This window comes from Eptesicus fuscus, chromosome 19, assembly GCF_027574615.1.
Source record: "Eptesicus fuscus isolate TK198812 chromosome 19, DD_ASM_mEF_20220401, whole genome shotgun sequence".
Classification (NCBI taxonomy): Eukaryota; Metazoa; Chordata; class Mammalia; order Chiroptera; family Vespertilionidae; genus Eptesicus; species Eptesicus fuscus.
This window is the reverse complement of record NC_072491.1, coordinates 12,550,172-12,571,337: the sequence shown is the minus strand read 5'-3', so window position 1 is coordinate 12,571,337 and position 21,166 is coordinate 12,550,172. Positions and strand designations below refer to the sequence as shown.

At 42.6% G+C, this 21,166-nt stretch overlaps 1 protein-coding gene across 2 annotated transcripts in view; it reads left to right on the top strand.

Moving 5' to 3' along the window:
- The window catches only part of RGS22 (regulator of G protein signaling 22), a 101,223-nt gene that overhangs the window by 11,408 nt on the left and 68,649 nt on the right, over nt 1-21,166 (top strand). For both annotated transcript variants that reach the window (XM_054708618.1, XM_054708616.1), the window contains 4 exons: nt 9,194-9,415; nt 14,785-14,870; nt 15,528-15,696; nt 19,713-19,830. In XM_054708618.1, coding sequence (XP_054564593.1) covers nt 9,194-9,415; nt 14,785-14,870; nt 15,528-15,696; nt 19,713-19,830 — 595 coding nt within the window. The remainder of the gene's footprint in view (nt 1-9,193; nt 9,416-14,784; nt 14,871-15,527; nt 15,697-19,712; nt 19,831-21,166) is intronic.

The following is a 21,166-nucleotide window of genomic DNA, read 5'->3' as shown; positions in this document are numbered from 1 at the left end:
GACAACAGGGGGAGGGGGGCTTGCGTGTGGGGGGATTGGGAAGGGAACGGGGGGAGGGGGTTGATGACAAATATGTGATACCTTAATCAATAAAGTAATTAAAAAAAATGTCAGAAGCAATATGACAGTAGGATAGAAATTTTGCCTAAAACTTGAGAAAAAAATCAGCCATAGTCCTGCCATCCAGTTAGAATACATGTTACCATTTTTTGTGTGTTTTCTTTCAGGCTTCATGTGAAATCACAGAGTGATTTCTGTTTAACTCTGTCTATGCAATCATGGTTTTCATCCCACTCCAACGGATAGATACCTTTATCTCTAGCTTTCATATATTTCATGCAGCCCACCTGGACTGCTTCTGCTTTTACATCCATCCTCCCTCCCTCCCTCCCTTCCTCTTTGCAGCTACATTTGGTACCACACAGTCTTCCTATTGACTCCCCATGCTTCACAGCACAAGATGGGAGAAGGGGAAAAGTTGTCACAGGTTTCCAAAAGGCACCGAGGAGAAGGAATGATGGATTCTAAACCAAGTTCCTGGCAGGATTCTAGAACAGATTAGTAATGTTTGGTTTATCAGTGCTTAGCTAAGAATTAGAAGCTGGCATGGGTTTACTGAGAATAAATATGCCAAACTAATTTCTTTTTTTTTGGGGGGGGTATAGTTATGGATAGCTATGTTAGGGAACCATAAATGTAATGTATTATGATTTCAATAAATAATAATAAGAATTGAATCATGTTACCTCTGGCTCGAAACTCTGTTTAGTGTCTTCTCATTACACTAAGAATGAAATCCAAAATCCTGTGTGATCTGGCTGTTGGCATCTCTTGAACTTTATTTCCTACTCATTTATTTCCCCCTTGATAGTTCTTTTCCAGCCTAACTGGCCTTCTTCACGTTTCTCAAACTGGAATATGCCAGTATACTTAGGGCTTTTCAGCCTGGAGTGCTGCTCTTCCCTCAGATATGTGTATCACTTTCTTCCTGACTTAATCACTCCTGTTCAGAAAACTTTCCCTCCCAACTCCGCCTAAAACAATAGACCCAACACACGCTCCAACGGATGCTGCTTTCTGAAGCATCTCTAAAGCCCTAATTATTGTCTCTGAGATTAGCTTTCCAATATTTGGATGGCTCACTAACCATAGCCAGTGAGGGGTTGATTCTCAATAGCCTACAGATGGAAGTCCAAATTCCTGTGTATGGAGCTCAAGACCCTTTGCAATTTGGCCTCCACCTAACTTTGCTAGCTTTGTCTCTACAGCTTCTTAGACTTGTGCCTAACACAGCCGTCCTTCCTCCCCTGTGTATCCCACCCCCTTAACCACGTCCTCGTCCTGTGCTCGTCTCCCAGTGCAGTGGGTAGTCACAGGAGTGAGGCAGAGCCGTGTTTCAGCCCAGCTCTTCCACTCATCACCCTTGTGATCTTAGACACATTTCTTAATTCCTCAATTTCTTGATTTTTATTCTCCATGAAAGCAATAGAACTACCTTATCTTCTGTTGTGAAATGAGGCGATATATATAAAGTGCCTGGGCCAGAACTGGTACTTCTCGTTCCTTTGCCTTCATAGCTAGACCATCTCATCTTCTATTCCTGGAACCTGAGGGACAGTCACTCTTTAATTAGATGGGTGGATCTTTATTAATCTGGAGGATAATTTGTGCCACGCCAATCTGTCATTGGCTTTGACTTTGAAAAATCAGAGACTTGAATGAAACATGGCAAGTGAACCAGTGTTGTTGTTTTTTTCCAATTTTAGGTCACTGAGCTAGTAAATGGCTGTCCACCCAGGCCCACATGGCTCAAAAGCGTGCCTTACTGCCCTTTAATGACTCTAGAACTGGCAACAGAGGGATTAACTGATAGTTTGGGTCACTATCTGTTACAGAATCTGGCCTCATTGTTATCATGGTCATCTGAAATGGGCTAAAACAAACAAAGCTAATGGGTTTTTAGGGTGCGTTAATAAAAGTATAGTTAAGATCAAGAAAAACATTAGTCTGGAGCATGGAGTGAATGTTGTTGTGTTGTTTTGTTTTTGTTTTTGTTTTTAATTGGATATAACTGGTAGCCCAGATTTGGAATATCGTGTTCCGTTCATGGTGCCATATATTGAGTTGTCCTGCCAAACTGGACTCGGGTAGACTCAGCTAATGAATGCTCTGGAAACCACGGTAGATGAGGACGGGTTGAAAGAAGTGTGGGTATTGAACCTGGCTGGGGATGCACAGAGGGGTTGGAATGGAGCCGCACTTTCCACATACTAGTATAGAATTTGAGGATCTGCTTGAGGAAGAGGAGTTGACATAGTCTATGAAGCTAGAGGGCAGAACCGGGGCCTCCAGCATTTCTGAGGAAACGGATTTGTCCGCACTAGAAGAAAGATGCTTAAAGTTGGTTTTCTAACAAGAGAATGGGTTGGCTTGTGAAAGGAGTAAACTCCCGTGATTGGAGACAGTCAGGTGTAGGTTAGGAAACCATCTGGGGAAATAATTTACAGGGCACTCAGGAATTGGGTGGCAGATTAGCCTTTGCTAACTAAAGAGCAAGTGATTAATTCCTTCTCTTCATTTTATCTCAGGATCTACATTGTAAATTTCCCGAGACCAAGGATAGGTCCCTTTCTTCTGTATCTCCCAAAGCTGCTGCCGGATGATTATGTTTTTATTTCTGCATCTCCCATGGAAGATACTTGTGAAATAAATAAGTCTTCTTAAAAAAAATTTTTTTTATGTTAGAGGGGAGAAATAAATAAGCCTTAATGTTCTCTTCTTCTGCCTCCCTCTTCTCCCACCCCCTCCCAATACGCCCCTACAATCTAAGTCTGAGATATATAGAATATATAGAGATATGTACTATAACATTCTCAATCTAAAAATCTTAGGTCATCTAGATTGCTGATACTTCTGTATCAGAAGTTGACATGCCCAAGGTCCCATGGAGGCAGGCTAGTGAGCCAGGACAAGCCGGATAGGGAAACTGAGACAGATAGTGGAACAGCAGTTCAGCCGTCTAGTAAATCCTATCTGCCCTAAGCCAGGGACACTTAAGAGTAAATGGTTTGCACGTCTCCTCCCCAGCCACCCTGCTCAGGGAGACAGATCCAGAAATCCAATTAGTGCCATTTGCCAGCCACACCGAAGGACAATGAAGTTAGAGGATAAACCTCATTTTGGTCCATCAGCCATAAAGCTGACGCATATTCTATTGAGATCCTCCCCTAAGATCTTCCTTAACCTTTCATCCTTTAAAATCCCTCAAAACGAAGGTCCCAGCGCCTGCTCTCTCTCCCAGGAGCATGCCTGCTTCTCCCCGCCCCTCCTTCCCCCACAGGCATGCACCTCCTAAACTCTAAGGGACCCCATGAGGCTTGCAACCAGGGCAGCAATGGGCAGTGGCAGGTCATCCCTGGCAACCCCCCTGGGCCTGCCCCCACGGCCCCCTTCTCTCTGACTTCTTAGCCAAAGCCGACCAGCCCGGGCTCAGTTCCCCAGCCCTTTCTTATTCACGTCCCCGGCTTTCACAAACGTCCTCTAAACTGCACCTGGCCCCGCACTGTGAAATCTCTTCTGCTTGAAGTCAAGAACCCACACTCCACCGGCCAGCCCTAGGCAGACCCGCTCAGGGCCGGGTCCCGGCTCTGGTCCCACCATCACCGGATGGTGGCAGAAGTGGGCCTGGGAATCAGGCGCGCCACCTCCTCCGCTCTCTTTCCATTACGCCACGGCACCCTGGGGATGCGCTGTGAGATCCAGAACTGATGGCTGGTAGCCTGCCTCCACGCTCTTTTCCTGATGAGGGGAATCCAGGACAGTTGCTGCTATTATAAATAATTATGGCACTTTCCAAATCCCAGCTTTCATAACTCCGTGCCGTTTGTTCTGGCGCCAGGTTCACATTCAGATATTGTTTTCATGTGGTGTCTGGGAGGTTTCTTGCTGTCAACTCTTTATGGACAAGTGTTTGCTTATTAAGTTTTCTTCTGGGCTATAGTGTGAAAACATTTTTTTCCCCCTTTTGGTCTTATTTTGTGTGTTTTATGCTCAGTGACTGTTGTGGGATTGAGTTGATGAGCCCACATACCGATTTAGGTTGGTCCTCGGTGGGTGGTTTAGAATGTGTGTGACATTTATGGTCTGCAGAAGCTGAAGGGGTGGCCTGCTCCATACCCTCCCTGCAAGGGTAGGTATGTCATGTGTTTGCCAGACCGTGCTTAGCTATGTCCCTTTGGAATTTTACCATAACTTCTTTTTTTTTTGGACGGATTCTCCACACTTTAAAAAAAAAAATCTGTAAACGATTATAATTTCTTACAGCTTTATGAGAAAGTTATATATGTTCGGTGGATTGTTCAGTAAGGGGTGAGAGAGAGGAAGAAAGAGAGGAAGGGTATAGATTTGGAGAATGAGTGGGATGAAGGGCTTGGGCCGTCCCCTGACAAAATGTAAAAGCTCAGAGATCGGTTAAAGGTGATGGAGCTCTAGTGTATGCCTATGGGTGATAAGCATTGTAGCGCAAACATAAAGCACTCAGATTGCTCGTGTAACTCATTTTACCGACTAAGGATATTTTCTATGCATTTTATGTGGCATCATTATTCCTTTCATCCCATTGGTGAATAGTCCAGTAAATAGTTTATGGTTAAACATCTAAAATGACAATAAAATTTAGATTAAAAGAAGTTGTGATGGGTAACTGACTTGTTATATTCAAGGGTTCAGATGTTTTTCATTCACGGAGTAGTATGCATGTTAAAAATATAGATTTTTGGAGCTCAATTAGTAGAGACAGAGTTGGACCAGAAATGAACATGTATTAAATTAACCTAGTCATTAGTTTTTAATTTAAATATTGTTCAGCTAAATAATTTGGCACCCTGTAAGGTTCAGCGGTGCTGGGCTGGCAGTGTAAGCCCATCACTAATTATTCACAGGGGCGTCCCCTCCCCTCTTTTCAAAGAAATGTGGAGCCAGCAGTTTATTGTGGCAAAAAATATTTTCCTGCACTTGTTTCTTTTGTGAAAATATTCTTCGCACACAGATGACTGGTACACAGTTAGCTTCCACGAACTTCAATTCGTTTTAGAACATTTAGGAAAGGACTCCCTTGGAATAAGAAAAGTAAGTAAGGGAAAGAGCCGTCAGTCTGTGACAGCTTGTGGAGAATTGGGTTTGAGGCTCAGACTGCAGACTTGTCCTGTGACATGCTTCAGGGTTGAGTGTTTTCTAGATTGGCCTCCTCGGACTCCCTCCAACATTCACTTCTGTCTCCCCACCTTCCCCGTCATTTAGTCACATGCTAAGCTAATTTGGGGAGTCTTATAGGTAAGCTTAGGAATGGTGAAAACCAAGAACTCGCTGCGTGAGATTCTTTTGAAGCAGAGGGCAGGATTTTGCATAATAATTAGAGACCAGGTCTTTCTCCTTGTGTGAAGTAGAGATGGCGACCCCGCCGCCCATATATGAACACACACGAGAGTCAGCACGAAGTAACCGTCAGCAGGAGGCTTTGACGCGTGTCTTAACCTGGATCCCACGGCTCCCCACCATCCTAAAGCAACGATTCCCAAGCTGCAGCGTGGGCCAGGACCGCCGGAGGGCTCGTGGAACACAGGATTCTGGGTCCCATCCCCAGAGTTTCTTCTTAGAGGGAGGGCCCTGAGAATGGGCGTTCCTGGCAGGTTCCCTGGTGATGCTGCTGGTCCAGGCACATCCTCCGAGAACCACTGATGTGGGAGAGTAAGCTGAGAGCTACAGCGCACACTAGAAGGTCCGTGATGCACTTGCCCTCTGCTAGAGGTCTCTCCAGGCTGCTGTTCTGCTCTCCTCGCCTTGAATACCAAGCTTCAGCAATGCCAGGCTGCTTGCAGTTCTTCACAGATGCTCCGTTCTTCTGTGCTCTTGTGTCTCGAGGCATTTGCTGTTTCTTTTGCCGAATTCCCTTTTCTCTCTTCTCTACCAGATGAGAATGCCAGCTCATTCTTCAAGACTCAGTTTTCTCTACACACCTCCTTATTTCCTAAAGGTAGTTCATGAATCTTTTTGAGTCGTCACTCTACATTGTATATACTTCTTTTTTTTTTTTAAAGTGTTTTTTATTGGTTTTAGAGAGAGAGGAGAGGGAAAGAGAGAGAAACATCAATGAGAAAGCAACATCGATTGGCTGCCTGCTGCTGGCCCTCCATGGGGGATTGAGCCTGCAATCTGGACACGCGCCCTGACCAGGAATTGAACTGGTGACCTCTTGGTGCTTGGGTCGATGCTCAACCACTGAGCCACACCGGCGGGCTGTACATACTTCTATTGTAGCTTTTATGTGTTAAAGTGGAGTTGCAATATTCATGCATTATTACTCAAAATGAATTATTTGTGCTCTGCAGAGAGAGCAAAGGTGATATAAAAAGTGAGGATGATGTTGTCTGTTGTACCCGTCCATAAAACCACATGTACCAATCCATGAATTCCTGGGGGAGGTGTGAGATGGAAGGCGAGGACCTGCCATTCCCTCCGTGGGTCCCATCCTTCTTGCCTCTCACAGTGTAGTCATCTTATATGGAGGAGATTCTAGTGTGAGAAATACATATTTTTGAATAATGAGCTTTAAGCACAAGCCCAGTGCTTTTATCTGGTCCCTAACCGAAGAATCAGTGACCCATTTCAATACTAGCAGAAACACTGACTGTGATCAACTTCTTGAGAGATAGGACAACATTGAACTTTATGGGTGTCTTCAGGAGATAATTTTTCATGAATATGATTTCACCTGTGTGCTGGCTGCAGGGCCCGTTCCCCGCGCAGGTGAGTGCTTAGGGTCTCTGTGCATCACACATCTTTCCTCTGTTAGATCAGCATGCGTGGAGACTGGGTCCACGTCTCACCCATTTGAGTTGGGGCTTTATGGAGGATGCTCTGGCTTGGCTCACTAAATGTAGCAACATATCACCTATCATAATATTTAATAAGGATCCAGTAAATACTTATTGAAGAAATTAATGAACTAACAAAGGAACCATGGAGTTGGGTGAGCTCATTAGAGAGCAGAAAGTCTTTTTTTGCTGGAGAGACAATCATGGACTGATGGAGTATCAAATGTGGAAGGCACTTAGGGATTATTTCTTTATATGATAAATTTTATACGTTAAATTTTCAAAAAGTGAATTTACCCAACATTACTTCCATTCACTTATTCTGCTAATCCTTTTCTAGATATATTGTGGGTTAGCTGACACCTTTGTAAAGTACAATAACTACACTAGATAGTATTACTACTGTGATCTTTGTGGAAAGATTTCCCCTTTAACATTTGCATGTTACATTAATTTCAACTTAGTATTTCAGTATTTTGTTTACTCTTTTCATCTTAAGGAAAATTCAGTGATCATGTACTTGTTTTTTCAAGGGCAGGGACAATATGTAATTCATCTTGTATCCTCTTTGCTTAAGACAATAATTGGCATTTGCTCATTCAAAAGTTTTGTTATTGAAATATGTGAACTGGGGGAAGCTCTGAGTCAGTTATTTGGTACTTGGAGAAATTAAGAATCATAGTGCTATTAGGGACCTTTAGAGATCTACTGCAACTGGGCTTTTAAAATATTTTTATTTTTATTTAAAAATATGTTTTTATTGATTTTCAGAGAGAGGAAGGGAGAGAGGAGAGAGAGAGAGAGAAACATCAATGATGAGAGAGAACCATTGATGGGTTCCCTCCTACAACACCCCCTATTGGGGATTGAGCCCCCAAACCCGGGCATGTGCCCTGACCAGAAATCTGTTTAGTCTGGTGATAGTCAGTTTCAGAGATAATATTTGACTTTTAGGTAACTGATGCCTGTTTGAATCCCATGTTTGAAAGACAGATGCAGTGGGCAACCCATGAAACATTTATTGAAGAAACCTTATTCACAGTTTACTGCTAAATATTGTTACTTACCCATTGAGCTACACTTGTCATGTTGAGGGTAAATCTTAGCCCTGAGCCCTTTTGAACTGTGAACTGACATTCATATTGAACACTATTTGTCCATGTACTTTAAATTCCGTAGGGAAATAGTGAGACTTTAGACATGTACTATCATCTGACATTAAAAAATAAATAAACAAATAAGTAAAATATATATGCACACACATATATGGGTACTTATACACACACACACACACATATATATTTCTAACTCTAATTTTACAATATCCTGCCATTTATTAAATTTTAATTATAGTATATCTAGCAATCTCTTAGTAAAACTTGAAAGAATTAATGTTGCCCCAGGACAGTGACCAATCCAAGGGGGAGGGTTTAAGGTCTTTTACAAACCGGGTAAAAATATAAATCAGTCCACATGAGTAGGCAGCTCACTGAAGGAATCTCAAAACAAATTAATGTTCTGAAAAGGGGACCCGATTCTAGGTTTGGAGGGCAAAGTGGGAAAAGGCACAGCCAACCCACCCTTCACTTGTGATGGAAATGGAGCCCCATCATGTCAATGATTTGCCCAGAGTCAGTGCCGCTCACTGGCAAGCAGGCAAACTCAAGACTCGTGACTATTGTACGTTAACTGACTGACTTTAAATAAAAGTTGGCAGCATTTAGTAATTACCGAGAAAAGCTCAGAATGTTATCTTTCACTTTTTTTGGTCTCAGTGGGAGGAATGGTGTTGAAATAGTCTTAAATGAAGAACATATTGTACTTAATTTTCTCCTTTGGACAAAGGAGACTTCAGCTCCTTGGCCATGGTAGGGGCGTGTGCTGGAGGCAACCAGTAGCTCCTGGAGATGAAAAGACAACAGGAGTGCTATTTCTTCTTCTTTTACTCGTTCTTCCCTAGCAATCCACCCACTTCTAACGGAATAACGTTGCTCATAGAGACCAGGTGTGCAGTTATTTCCAATGACAAAGAAGCACAGAGGTAGGATGTGTATGCAAAGGGCATTACTGCTATGATGCACCCTGACACTTACCTCCTGGCATAAGTCCACTGGGAAGATAGGGTGTAGTGCGTTCCCTTACCTGTAGTCAGTAGATTTCATGCTCCTAACGGGAAGAGGTAAGGATTAAAACCACGAAACTGTGTGTGTGTGTGTGTGTGTGTGTGTGTGTGTATACTGTATATGTAAACATCAAGTCTTGAAAAGTGAGTTTCTCGTTTTTAAAAATGTAAAGACATATTTCCACAATTCATTTTGCAGACCTTTTCAGAGGCAATTAGGTTTAATGTGAATTATGGAGTTTTTGAAGTAGTTAACAATGCTCCACAACTTCTGGAAAAGCAACTGAAAAGAATTCTACAAAGCCAGCAACCTCGCAATCCCATCTATGATGTTGTACGAAAAGCAAAGAATGATATTAACCCTGCTCAGATGAGTGCCCCCTCTACAGCTGAGACCATTAACATCAACTACAGTGTTATGGTAAGAAAGTGCATTTGGGTTTATATCTTGCTAAACAGACAGTTGGGTGATTATGGTGTGTCAGTGAGGGTCCATCCTCGGTAAAAACTGTACCATTCTAGTGAGTGATGTCGATAATGGGGAGGCTATGCATGTGTGGGGACAAGGTAACTGGGAAATCTCTGTACCTTCCTCTCAATTTTATTGTAAACCTAAAACAGCTCTAAAAACAATAAGTCTTGCTGTGGCTGGTGTTGCTAAGTGGTTAGAGCATTGGCTGGTGCACCGAAGGGTCACAGGTTCAATTCCCAGACAAGGACATGTACCTGGGTTGCAGATTCAATCCACAGCCCCCTGGTCAGGGCACATGCGGGAGACAACTAATCAATGTGTGTGTGTGTGTATATGTCTCTCTCCCCCTCTCTCCCTCCCTTCACTCACTCTAAAAATCAGTGGAAAAAGTATCTTTGGGTGAGGATTAACAAAAATAAAAAATAAGTCTTAAAAAATATATATGTATGTATATATTTCCACAAAGAAAACTCCAGGTCCAGATGATTTCACTGGAGAATTCTATTAAACATTTAGAGATGGTTATGTGCCAGCTTTATCCTGATAGTAGATAAGGAAATTTCAAGAAAAAGAAGAGCCTGCAAATTAATATCTCTTGTAAACATAGACACAAAAGATAAGGAAATTGAATTCAGCAAGGCAAAAAAAGATAATGCATTATGTTTTATTTTTTAAGTTATTTTTTTAAATATGTTTTTGCTGATTTCAGAGAGGAAGGGAGAGGGAGAGAAAGATAGAAACATCAATGATTAGAGAGAATCGTTGATCAGCTGCCTCCTGCACACCCCACACTGGGGATCAAGCCTACAACCGGGCATGTACCCTGACTGGGAATTTAACTATGATGATCTGGTTCAACCACTGAGTCATGCCGGCCGGGCTGCATTATGTTTTAGAAGAAATAGGCATAAATCTTCAAAACCTGGTATAGGCATTTGTTTTTTAGATATGACACCAAAAGCATAAGCAGCACAAGAAAAACATACACAGATAAATAAAAATTAAAAACTTTTATCTCCAAGGGACACTACCAAGAAAGTGAAAAGATAACCCAGAATCGGAGAACATATTTGTAAGTCATATATCTGGTAAAGACATATCTAACTGGGTAAAGAACTCTTACAGCTGAACAATAAAAAGACAACCCAACTGAAGAATGGACCAAGGATGTGAATAGACATTTCTCCCCAAAAGATGTATAAATGACCAATATGCACATAAAAAGATACAATATTTACTCATATTTGCTATCAACATGGAGGGATGGGGGGTAAGGAAGTTGGAGTGAGATGGAGAGTGACTGATATAATGGTGATGCAAATGTTCTGCATTTGTGGTGAGAGTTTGTGAATACACTAAAAACCATTGGACTTTATACTTCGAATGGGTGAATTGTATGGAGTGGGAATTAGCTCTCTCTATATAAAAGCCTAAGCAACTGGAACGACCAGAATGACTGGAACGGCTGGTCTTTATGACACACACTGACCACCAGGGGGCAGACGCTCAATGCAGGAGCTGCCCCTTGGTGGTCAGTGTGCTCCCATAGCCAACCTCCCCCAGCTGGCCAACCGCCCTTGGTCCCCCCCCCCCCCCCCCCCCCCGGCCAGCCAACCTCCTGCAGTCCCTCTCCCCAGCCAGCAGGCCCTGATTGCTCGATTGGGGCTGGGCCCCGGGCTGGGACGGGGAACCAGGGGTGGGTAGTGGCAGATGCGGCCCCTTTCCCAGGGGGGCCAAGGGCTGGCTCCTGCTTCGGGGCCGATGGCCAACCTCCTGCACCCCATCTTTCCCCTCAGTCGGCAGGCCCTGATCGGGCAAGCCCTGATTGGTCCTGATCGCTGGCCAGGCCTAGGGACCCCACTTGTGCACGAATTTTGTGTACCGGGCCTCTAGTATATAAATAAAGCTCTTATAAAAAAGATGGTGCACACACACAAACACATGCAAATCATATTAAACTATTTCTACATAACTATTAGAACAAGTAAAATAAGCAGCAAACAAACATTGACAATACCAAATGCAGCCCAGGATGCTGGTCAACTAGAACTCTTACATTGTTGGTGACGATTCCATTTTGGAGAACAGTTTCATAATTCTAAGTTAAACATATACCCTACTACCTACTTATCCTACTCCTGTGTGTTACCCAAGAGAATTGAACAGTTATATTCCCACAAAAACCTGTATTTGAATGTTTATAATTGCTTTATTCATAATCACCAAAAACTAGAAGCAACCCATATTTCTTTTTAACTGGAAAGTGGTTAAATAAACTAGCTTCATCCATACAGTGGAGGACTACTGAGCAATGAAAAAGAATGAACTAGTGATCCATAGAAGAACACTGATCAATCTCAAATGCATTATGCTAAATGAAAGAAGCCAGAGTCAAAGACTGTATACTATGCTGATTCCATTTATATGGCATTCTGGAAAAGGCAAAATTATAGAGGCAGAAAACCAATCCATGATTGCTAGGGACTAGGGTTAGAGGGAGACATTGATGACAAAGTGGCACGAGTATGTTTGGGGGATGTTGGAACTATTCTGTATCTTGATATAATCATAGTTACATGCCTGTGTATTTGTCAAAGCTTGTAAAACTCTACCCTAAAAAGAATGAATTTTATTGTATGTAATTTATACCACAATAAATCTGACTAAACAAAATAATCTATTGGCAGATAGCCATGCTTTATTTGGTTGCCTCATACATCTAAATATCATTTTTGTTAATCTAATCCTGGAGGAATTTTAGAGAGCTTGTGTATAGCTACTTGGAAATAGTTCTAGAATTATTTACCTATAGCCAGTTTTCCCTAATCTTTGGTTATCTCTTTTTGTTTCTTAACTCATTTTTTTTTTAACTTTAAAAATTAAATAATTTTACCTTAGGTAAATTACTTTTGTGTTTCTAGTAAGTATTAAGGTATCATTTTATGTTTGGCTGGATTGTTTTGTATTTTTTTTGGTCTTTATATATTTTAGTTACTTGTAAACACCTTGAAGGGATATATATTTTTGGAAGTTTAAAGACTTCTCTTCAGTTTTGATTTTATTTTTAAACTTTTCGTTTAATTTTTAGGTCAAATAGATGCAAAAACATTTAAAAGGGGATGAGTTATAGGTGAAGTGTTCATGAGGTAAATGTTATACAAATTGATTTTGCATGAACTGACTAGTCCGAAAATCTTGTGGAATTTCTCAAAGATTTATCTTGATCTTCATATGTAGTCTGGTGTCACTGAATACATTGCTAAGCAGAATTCAAGAGTTTTATATGGTTGTCAGTGTGTATGTAGAGGCCAATGTGCAGTCTTTCTAAGTACAAGATCCAAACGTCCTTTATATCTCACTGGTAAGCAATGAATAGTCAACAAGATTCTACCTTTCAGGTGCTGACTATTTCCAGGGTTTCTTCTATTATTATTTCACTAGAGGCCTGGTGCATGAAATTCGTGCACTCAGGGGTGGTGTTCCTTCAGCCTGGCCTGCACCCTCTCACAGTCCGGGAGCCCCGTGATTGATCGCCCCACAGAGGGAGTCCCTGCCCACCACTGCTGGCAGGGTAGCCTGGGCCTCCCTCTGCGGGGCGATCGTGGGGTGATGGCAGGGCCCCCCAACCAATTGCATCGCACCCACCTTGGCGGCGGCAGTCAGTGCTGGGTCGCCACGGCGCCCATGACCCAGGAGGGACCCAGAGGTCAGCAGTTCAGCCCACTTGCCAGTCCCCGCCCACCCGAGCCTGCTGTGCACACAGCCTGGCGTTCGGTCGTCCGTTTGGTTGTTTTGGACGTTACGGACCCTGGCTCTTTATATATTAGGATTACCCAGAAGACAGTCGTTGGTGAGGGCAAATGGGTGTATTTTTGCTGAACAGGAAGAAACCATTGTTTGCTCAGTTTTCCAGTCCTTCTTGCCACATGTCAGCAATGTTACGCACAGGTGTGCCTTCTAGAGCATCAGATTACCAGATGTTGGCAGCACTGCTCTGTGAGCCTTCAGTTTCCTCAGGAATTAGCCGTGGTCTGTGTTGACGCTGATGTTACTATCACGGCACAGCTTTTGCTTTAGCACAGGGGTGGGGAACGGCCGGCCCGCGGGCCTCATCACTGGGTCTGGCCCTGCCGAGGCAACCGCAGGTGGGACTCGAAATTCAATAAATCTAGGAGCGTTGTTCATAGCAACATAATTTTTAAGTTGATAATTTTGTATGGCCCACGAATGATGTTCTAAATATCCAAATGCCCCTTGGCAGAAAAAAAAAAAAAGGTTCCCCACCCCTGCTTAGCAGGTGATCAGTGGAAGCCACATAAAGGCAGACACATTGCCTGGCTGCGGTGTGTACTCTATGGGTAGTTTTACTTGTTAGTAGCCTTTGTTTCGTGTCTAAGGTACTCACATTCTTTAAAATTCTGGAAAAAGTGAATATAAGGCAAAATAGAACCAATAGTGAGTCCATGTTTTAGGATGAATAGCAACCTAGTTAACTCTTTCATAATATTGTATGGCCCTCACAGCCTCAAGGTAAAATGTAAACTCTTTAATGTTATTGAAAGACTATGCATAACCGGGCCCCTGCCTACTTTCTCAGCCTTCTTCCACCATCTCTGAAATCTCAGCCTGTGATGTAGTTGTAATAAATGTACCTCTGGTTCCTCTCCTGCTTCCCTCCTCTGCAACCTTGCTAATCATGCTCCAGGTCAAAGGCTGAGTGGCATGCTCTTTTGGAAATCTTTGCTGTCTTAGTGCCCAGTGTGACCTCCCACAGAAGCCTGGACTTAGGGCCTTTGCAGCACTCAACTATTATTACCGATTGAGTCATCTGCAAGCTCCTTAAGGACAGGGTCTCTTATCTTTCTTATTTACCTTTGTATCTCCGGGATCGTGGCTGGGGATGTAAATATTTAACAAAATTTCCTAAAATTGGAAGGACAACAGGCCTTCAGTGACCTCAGTGGCCTTACCAAGCGTTGTGGTTAGCTTTTTCTGATAGGGGTTATTTTAAATCCATATTATGACGACGAAGATACTGAGATTGATTGAGTTTTATCTCATTTCTCTTCCTTCAACAGTAACTTAACTCTGGATTCAGTTTGTTAGGAGATGAGAGTTGATGCAGGGTTGCACTAAAAGGCAAGAAGTGGCTTCAGATTTGTGACTCAGGGTTCTGGCCCGAATGCGAATAGAAAGTAGAGAGGCAGGGCTCCAAGTAGGAGCTGGAGGTCACTGTTGCTCCAGTGATGAGGCCCTAATTGTCCTGAAAGCTGGTTATTCCTTGACATTCTTTTTCTTTCTCACTTGTCCTTGAACAGTGTCTGAATCGTGAACAAGGCATTCAGTGGATCAAAAAAGAAAGACTCCCAGCATTTCTGGAAAGTGATTGCTATTTTGAATACAGGTATTGTAGTCTCATTAGTGTACATATTTTTTAAACGCTGACTTTTTTTTTTTTTTACCCAAAATTATTTTTCTATACTTTCTTAATGAAATTCATTTAAATCCATTGGAGTGTAAATCCCAGTTGCTATAGTATAAGAATTATAGAGCATTGGTAAAAACCACGTAACTTTCCCAAAGAGATTTCACAGAAACAGGACCTAAGAAATGTACTTCATTTGTGCTTCTTTAATCGTTATATTTTTTAAATTATCTACTTATCAGGTGATAATGGCATTTGTGTGTAGGGTATTACAAACTGAAAGTAAGCGTGTCATGAAAAAGACAGAATGTTATGGTGCAGAGCCAAGTTTATCTTTTCTGTGCCCTGACTTTTAAAGTATAAGTACCCAGACATTCTGAAGCTTTACTAAAATATGACCTTTGCTTATAACAGTCATTTTAAAAATATAAATAAGATAAGTTAAACAATCATTATGAATTTGAAGTTCCATGAATAAGCTATTAATTTGAGCAGATCCTGAAGAGAATCATCTTGCAGTGTTAAAAAGGGAGATTGGCTTGAATACATAAAATAAAGTTTTAGTGTTTCTCCCCCTCCCCTGAATTCTACCATATTTTAAACTTGCTTCAAATTTGTGTGCTTTCTAAAATGCAGGTTAGCAAAATTGGTCTCTCAAGTGAGATGGAGTAAATCAGGCATGAATATCACACTAGATACAACTTTTTCTCCCTGGGTCATGAGAAAAGTACCCACTCCACCGCCTCCTGTCATTGAAGATGACAATGCTATCATTATGAAGAAGTTCTACATTTCTCTTGGCGAGGTAAAAATATGAATGTTTCTTTGTGAATTAGCACTTCAATAAAACTTCTCATTTTAGAAACATGCATTTCATTTGTACCACTTGAACAAGGAAAATTATTTCAGATACTTCAAAAGGCAGTTTTAACAAAAATTCTTGTGGCTTTCTACTCACTCATTTGCTCTGTACTCTTTCACCTGAAATGTAATGAGAATTATCCTCATGTGTATGAAGGAACAGATGCAAGATTGAAGAACATTCATTGTCACCCAGGGAAGCATGGGTAACTGAATTATAGAGATGGTTTTATTGTTCATTCCAAATTTTTATTATTTGGATTCTATAACTGTTACTGGGACCCCATTATTTGAGTCCATCAGCCTTGCCCAAAAGAAATATACAAGCAGGAGATGATCTTTTGCCTCTGATTATCAGATTTTCTCTCTTGGAACACACTTCCAATACACAATTCTGTACAAAATCTGGAATATCAATATGTGGCCCGTGTGTTGATACTCTCCTAGTTTCTGTTCATTGCTAATCCATCATGGCAATTTTCCTACTGAGCTATAGGACTTGGCTCCAAAATTTTTTCAACACAACATTGTAGGCAGGCACTTCCCATTGATCAAAGATGCCATATAAGAGGAAACCTATTGGTCATCTCTGTTGGAATGGACAGACTTATCCTATTTTATTTGAATATGTGTATTCGTGTATAGCTTCTATTTAATTTTGTAGTTTGGCATTTCTATAAGTGATATTTGTTTTAAACTATGCCATTTCCATTATTTCCACTGAGTAATGCTTAGGGATGTACCAGAGGCACCTTTTTCATTCTTATACTTATTTTGAAGGGTTTATTTTTTTTCTTTTAACTTATATGTTATAGAAATATCAGGAATGTCATAAAATGGGTACTGAGAGTAGAGGTCAGTAAACATGCAGAGGGAAGAATTCATTTAGGGGAAAAGTTCTGATTCCCTATATGTAAATGCAATCTACCTATACTAATAAAAGGGTAATATGCTAATTAGATTGGATGTCTTCCCGACGTCCTTCTAACAAAGCTGGGCCCGGGCGAAGTCGCCCACTGTCCCGGGTGCCTATGGCTGCGGCCAGCATCGGTGAAGCTGCCCCTGGTCCTGGGCACCTGCGGCTGGCCCAGGCAAAACCGGCTCGGGTCCCAGGTGTCTGCGGCCGGCTGGAGGAGGGAAGCCTGGGTCCTGGGTGCGGGGGCCGAGGCAGAGGTGGTTAGGGGCGATCAGGTCAGCAGGGGAGTAGTTAGGGGTGATGAGGCCGGCAGGGGAGCAGTTAGGGGGGATGAGGCCTGCATGGGAACAGTTAGCAGCAATCAAGTCAGCAGGGGAGCAGTTTAGAGGCAGGCAGGCAGAGGTGGTTAGGGATGATCAGACAGGTGGGTAGATGGGTTAGGGGCCATTAGGCAGGCAGGCAAGCGAGCAGTTAGGAACCAGTGGTTCTGGATTGTGAGAGGGATGTCTGACTGCCAGGATGGGGCCTAAACCGGCAGTCAGACATCCCCCAAGGGGTCCCGGATTGGAGAGGGTGCAAGCTGGGCTGAGGGGGAACCCCCCCCCCGTGCACAAATTTTGTGCACCAGGCCTCTAGTATATGTATAAAAGCCTAAGTGACCAGAATGACCAGTCACTGTGATGCGCACTGACCACCAGGGGGCAGATATTCGATGGAGGAGCTCCCCCCTGGTGATCAGTGCACTCCCTCAGCCAATCTCCCACGGCTGACCAACCTCCCCCTGGTCCTTCCCCTTGGCTGCAGGCCCCAGTTGGCAGCCAGCAGAAAGGCCCTGATTGGCCCTGATCGCTGGCCAGGCCTAGGGACCCCACCCGTGCATGAATTTCATGCACTGGGTCTCTAGTCAAATATAAGAGAGTAAAATCCAAGCTTTTTTTTCTCTTCTATTTCCTGTGATAAAAACAACAACTCATTTTGGTCCACTTAATACTTAAACTAATCTTTTTAATAGCTTTTGAAGTTTAAGGAATCAAAGTTCTCTGGATCCTTAGATCATTTAAACCATGAAACTAGATAGGGATCAATCTTTATGATAATTGGTAACATTTCTTTGGATCTCCAGTTATACCATCTAAACATGAACAATCGATCCATCTCTTCAAAGTATAAAGTGGAACAGCTGACTGCTTGTATGCCTGATTCACTACTTCTTTCTCCCCTATCTTCTCTTTTTTTGCACACTTGAAATAACAATCACTCTTGCATATTGGTCTAACTCAATTCCTTGAAAATTCCCTAATTTGGTCTCCTCTTACTGCTTAGGATACTGCTAGGAATAGAGAAGTCACTCAATAAATATACATTGAAGGAACATATAAGTAATAATAAATGACTTGGCTTTAAAGGAAGGAAAAGATGGAACAAAAGGAAATTAGAGTCTTTCAACGTTATAGGAGCATGAAAAAATAATTTTTTATCCCACTTTTCTAAGTTCTTCTGGCCTGGCTAATAATCCAACGAACAGAAACAGATTAACAGGAGAAAATGTCCCAAATGTATTACAATGTACATGTGGGGTACCAGAACAGAGACCCGGGGATGCACTGGGCCAGTTGAGGTCTATGTGCCATTCTGGACTAAGGAGAAGGGGTCAGGGGTCTGGGATTTTCCAAAAGAAAGTAGGCAGTTCACAGGAAGAAAGAACAAACACGTGGCAAACACATTCTAGCTGCCATCCCCCCCACCCCCCGCCCCGAAACCGTGGGACACAGAGGGAAGTTCAACAAACGGGCTTTATGGGATTTCTTCCCGTCGGCACATTTAGTTCCTATTCCTATGCTAAGGTGCTGCTCCCTTCCATTAAGTAGGTGTTTCTACCCAAAGTCCTTTAAACAGGTAAGGGGGGGGGGGTGTCAAAGGTTCTTTCTGAGTCTTTTTGTCCCTTAATAACCAGCTTAAAAATCAATATCCCCAAAAGCATAGTTAGGGTGGCAAAACTTTTATCCACAGAAAACCCTTAGAGGGATCAGTGACTAAGCACAGCACCTCTCATTTCTCTCTCCTGATTTTGATCTCATTGTGCAGCCCGATTGCTCAGAGAATTCTGCACAATAGTCAGGGAACGGTACCTATTCCACTTGAGGCCTGCCTCTCCTGAGAGTGTTCCTTAGGCCGAGGGCCAGCAGCCGACTCAGTTGGAGGAAGGAGACGAGAGAGCAAAGCTGGAAGCTCCCTTCTCTGCTGATGTTGAACTTGGGTTCTCTTAGAAAAACAGATGAGGATGTCACTGAGCAACTCAGGCAGAGGAACTTTGCCCAGAAGGGTGAGATAAAGGACTTCTTAGGACTGGGATTCTAGAAGCTGAGAGTCAGCTTGGAATTTGGGTCAACTGGCTGAAGGGTACACAAAGCAGCGGAAAAATTGAAGGCTACCTCCGGGGGTAGGTGGAGTCAGGAGTCAGTCTTCAGGCAGCGTCCCTTCCAAGCAAAGTTATAAAAACCGAATCTAAGGCGAAGTGGCAGTTGAGCTTCGAGATATTTCCTGTGCTACTGAGAGTGAGTCTGTCGTATCAGGGAGGAGTTGTTAAAAACACTGAGCCAGGTCAGACAGATTTAAGGGCATGAAATATTTGGGAAGGTTGTAAAATGGGAGCTGCTGGCAAAAGAGGCATCCAAGGACCCATGAGTCATGGTGACTGCCAAGTTCAAGTGAGATAGCACGCAGCGGTAGTGACTCCAGTGGGTGACATGGCCTGCCTTTGGTGGAAGAGGGACGCATTTGATGGGTATTGGGCTCATTTTTCTCCTTTGGGCATCGAATGTGAAATGTATCCGAACTGAAATTTCCTCCCCATTATTCTCTTAGCTAATGCTTTTTTTTCTGTGTATAACCTTCTTCTTCTTTTTTTTTTTTCCCCATGGCATAATTTCCCCCTTACACATTGTACAATGCATATTGAATACTATCATAATGATTTGCCCAGGTTTGTGATGGGAAGAATAGCGCTGACCTTACATTAAACACACGTGCTGCTTTCTTCCTAGGCCTCCTATTCAGAAACAAAAGATTGGTTTGCATTAGCAAAGCAAAGTCAGCAAACAGTGTCCACCTTCCCTGCGCTCCACAGCAAAGTTGATTCACCGTTTATTTCATCTGTTTCTGGTAAGCAGAAAAGGACACGAATGACTTTAGAACTCCCCTGTAAGTCTCCTGCTGCTGTTCTAGTCTTACAGCACAACACGTAGTGGTGGGGAAGAAAAATGACCTCCCCCCGACCCCCCAACTCCACTTTCTGCTGTTCTTCAAGAGGTGACTTGGTATAATGAAAAGAGGCTGAGTTGAGAATTCAACTCTGATACTTGTTGCCTGTGCGGCTTTTATAAGTTACTCCGTTTTGGGGAGCTTTGCTTTTCTCATCTGTAAATGTAGAATGACGATGCAAGCTAAATGGATAGAAAATGCCTGGCCGAGTGCTTGGTACCTGAAAGGCAAGCCAGCAAGTGTTCGCCTTGCCTTTATCCCCTATCACAATCTCCAAATTCTTCTTATTAAGCCTTTGAAATAAAGTGGGTACAACAGCAGAGTTTCAAGGGGAACACTTGCCATGTGAAAGCTCTGAGTCTGCATATTTTACTGATTAATGGAAGAAAGAGAAAATAGGAGCTGAAGACTGTATCCTTAGAAAAAACATAAAGACAATCCATGTGTATTTGTTAGCTTTTATAAAATACTTTATGCCATTTTGTAATTTTGTTTATTTTTTTGTAAATCCTCACCTAAGAATATTTTTTTCCGTTGATTTTTAGAGAGAGTGGAAGGGAAGGGGAGAGACAGATAGAGAAATATCAATGTGAGAGAAACACATCGATTGGTTGCCTCCCACATGTGCTCTGACCAGGGTATGGCCCTTGACCAGAATCGGACCCACGGCTCTTCTTCAGTCTGAGGGCCGGTGCTCTTACCACTGAGCTAAATCAGCTAGGGCCATTTTGTTTTTTAAAAATATTTTTATTGATTTCACAGAGGAAGCGCGAGAGAGAAACATCCATGATGAGAGAGAATCCTTGATTGGCTGCCTCCTGCACGACCCACACTAGGGATTGGGCACACAACCCAGGCATGTGCCCTGATTGGGAATCGAGCCGTGACCTCCTGGTTCATAGGTCGATGCGCAACCAATGTGCCATGCTGGCTGGGCAAGGGCCATTTTGTAATTTTAATGATAGGTTGTAAGTAGGATAGTAATTGAATCTTTCTGATAAAATAGTGAATTTTTTAAAATTGCCAATATGACTCCAGTTCTGATCTGCTCATAGTATGGTCTTGGTAGCTAATTTCACTTTATCATACAACATGAAATATTACAGCACATACAGGCATACCCAGGGCTTTTCTAAGTTGGATTTCAGACAACCACAATAAAGCAAATATCGCAATAAAACGAGTCACACGATTTTTTTGGGTTTCCCAGTGCATATAAAAGCTATGCTTACATTAT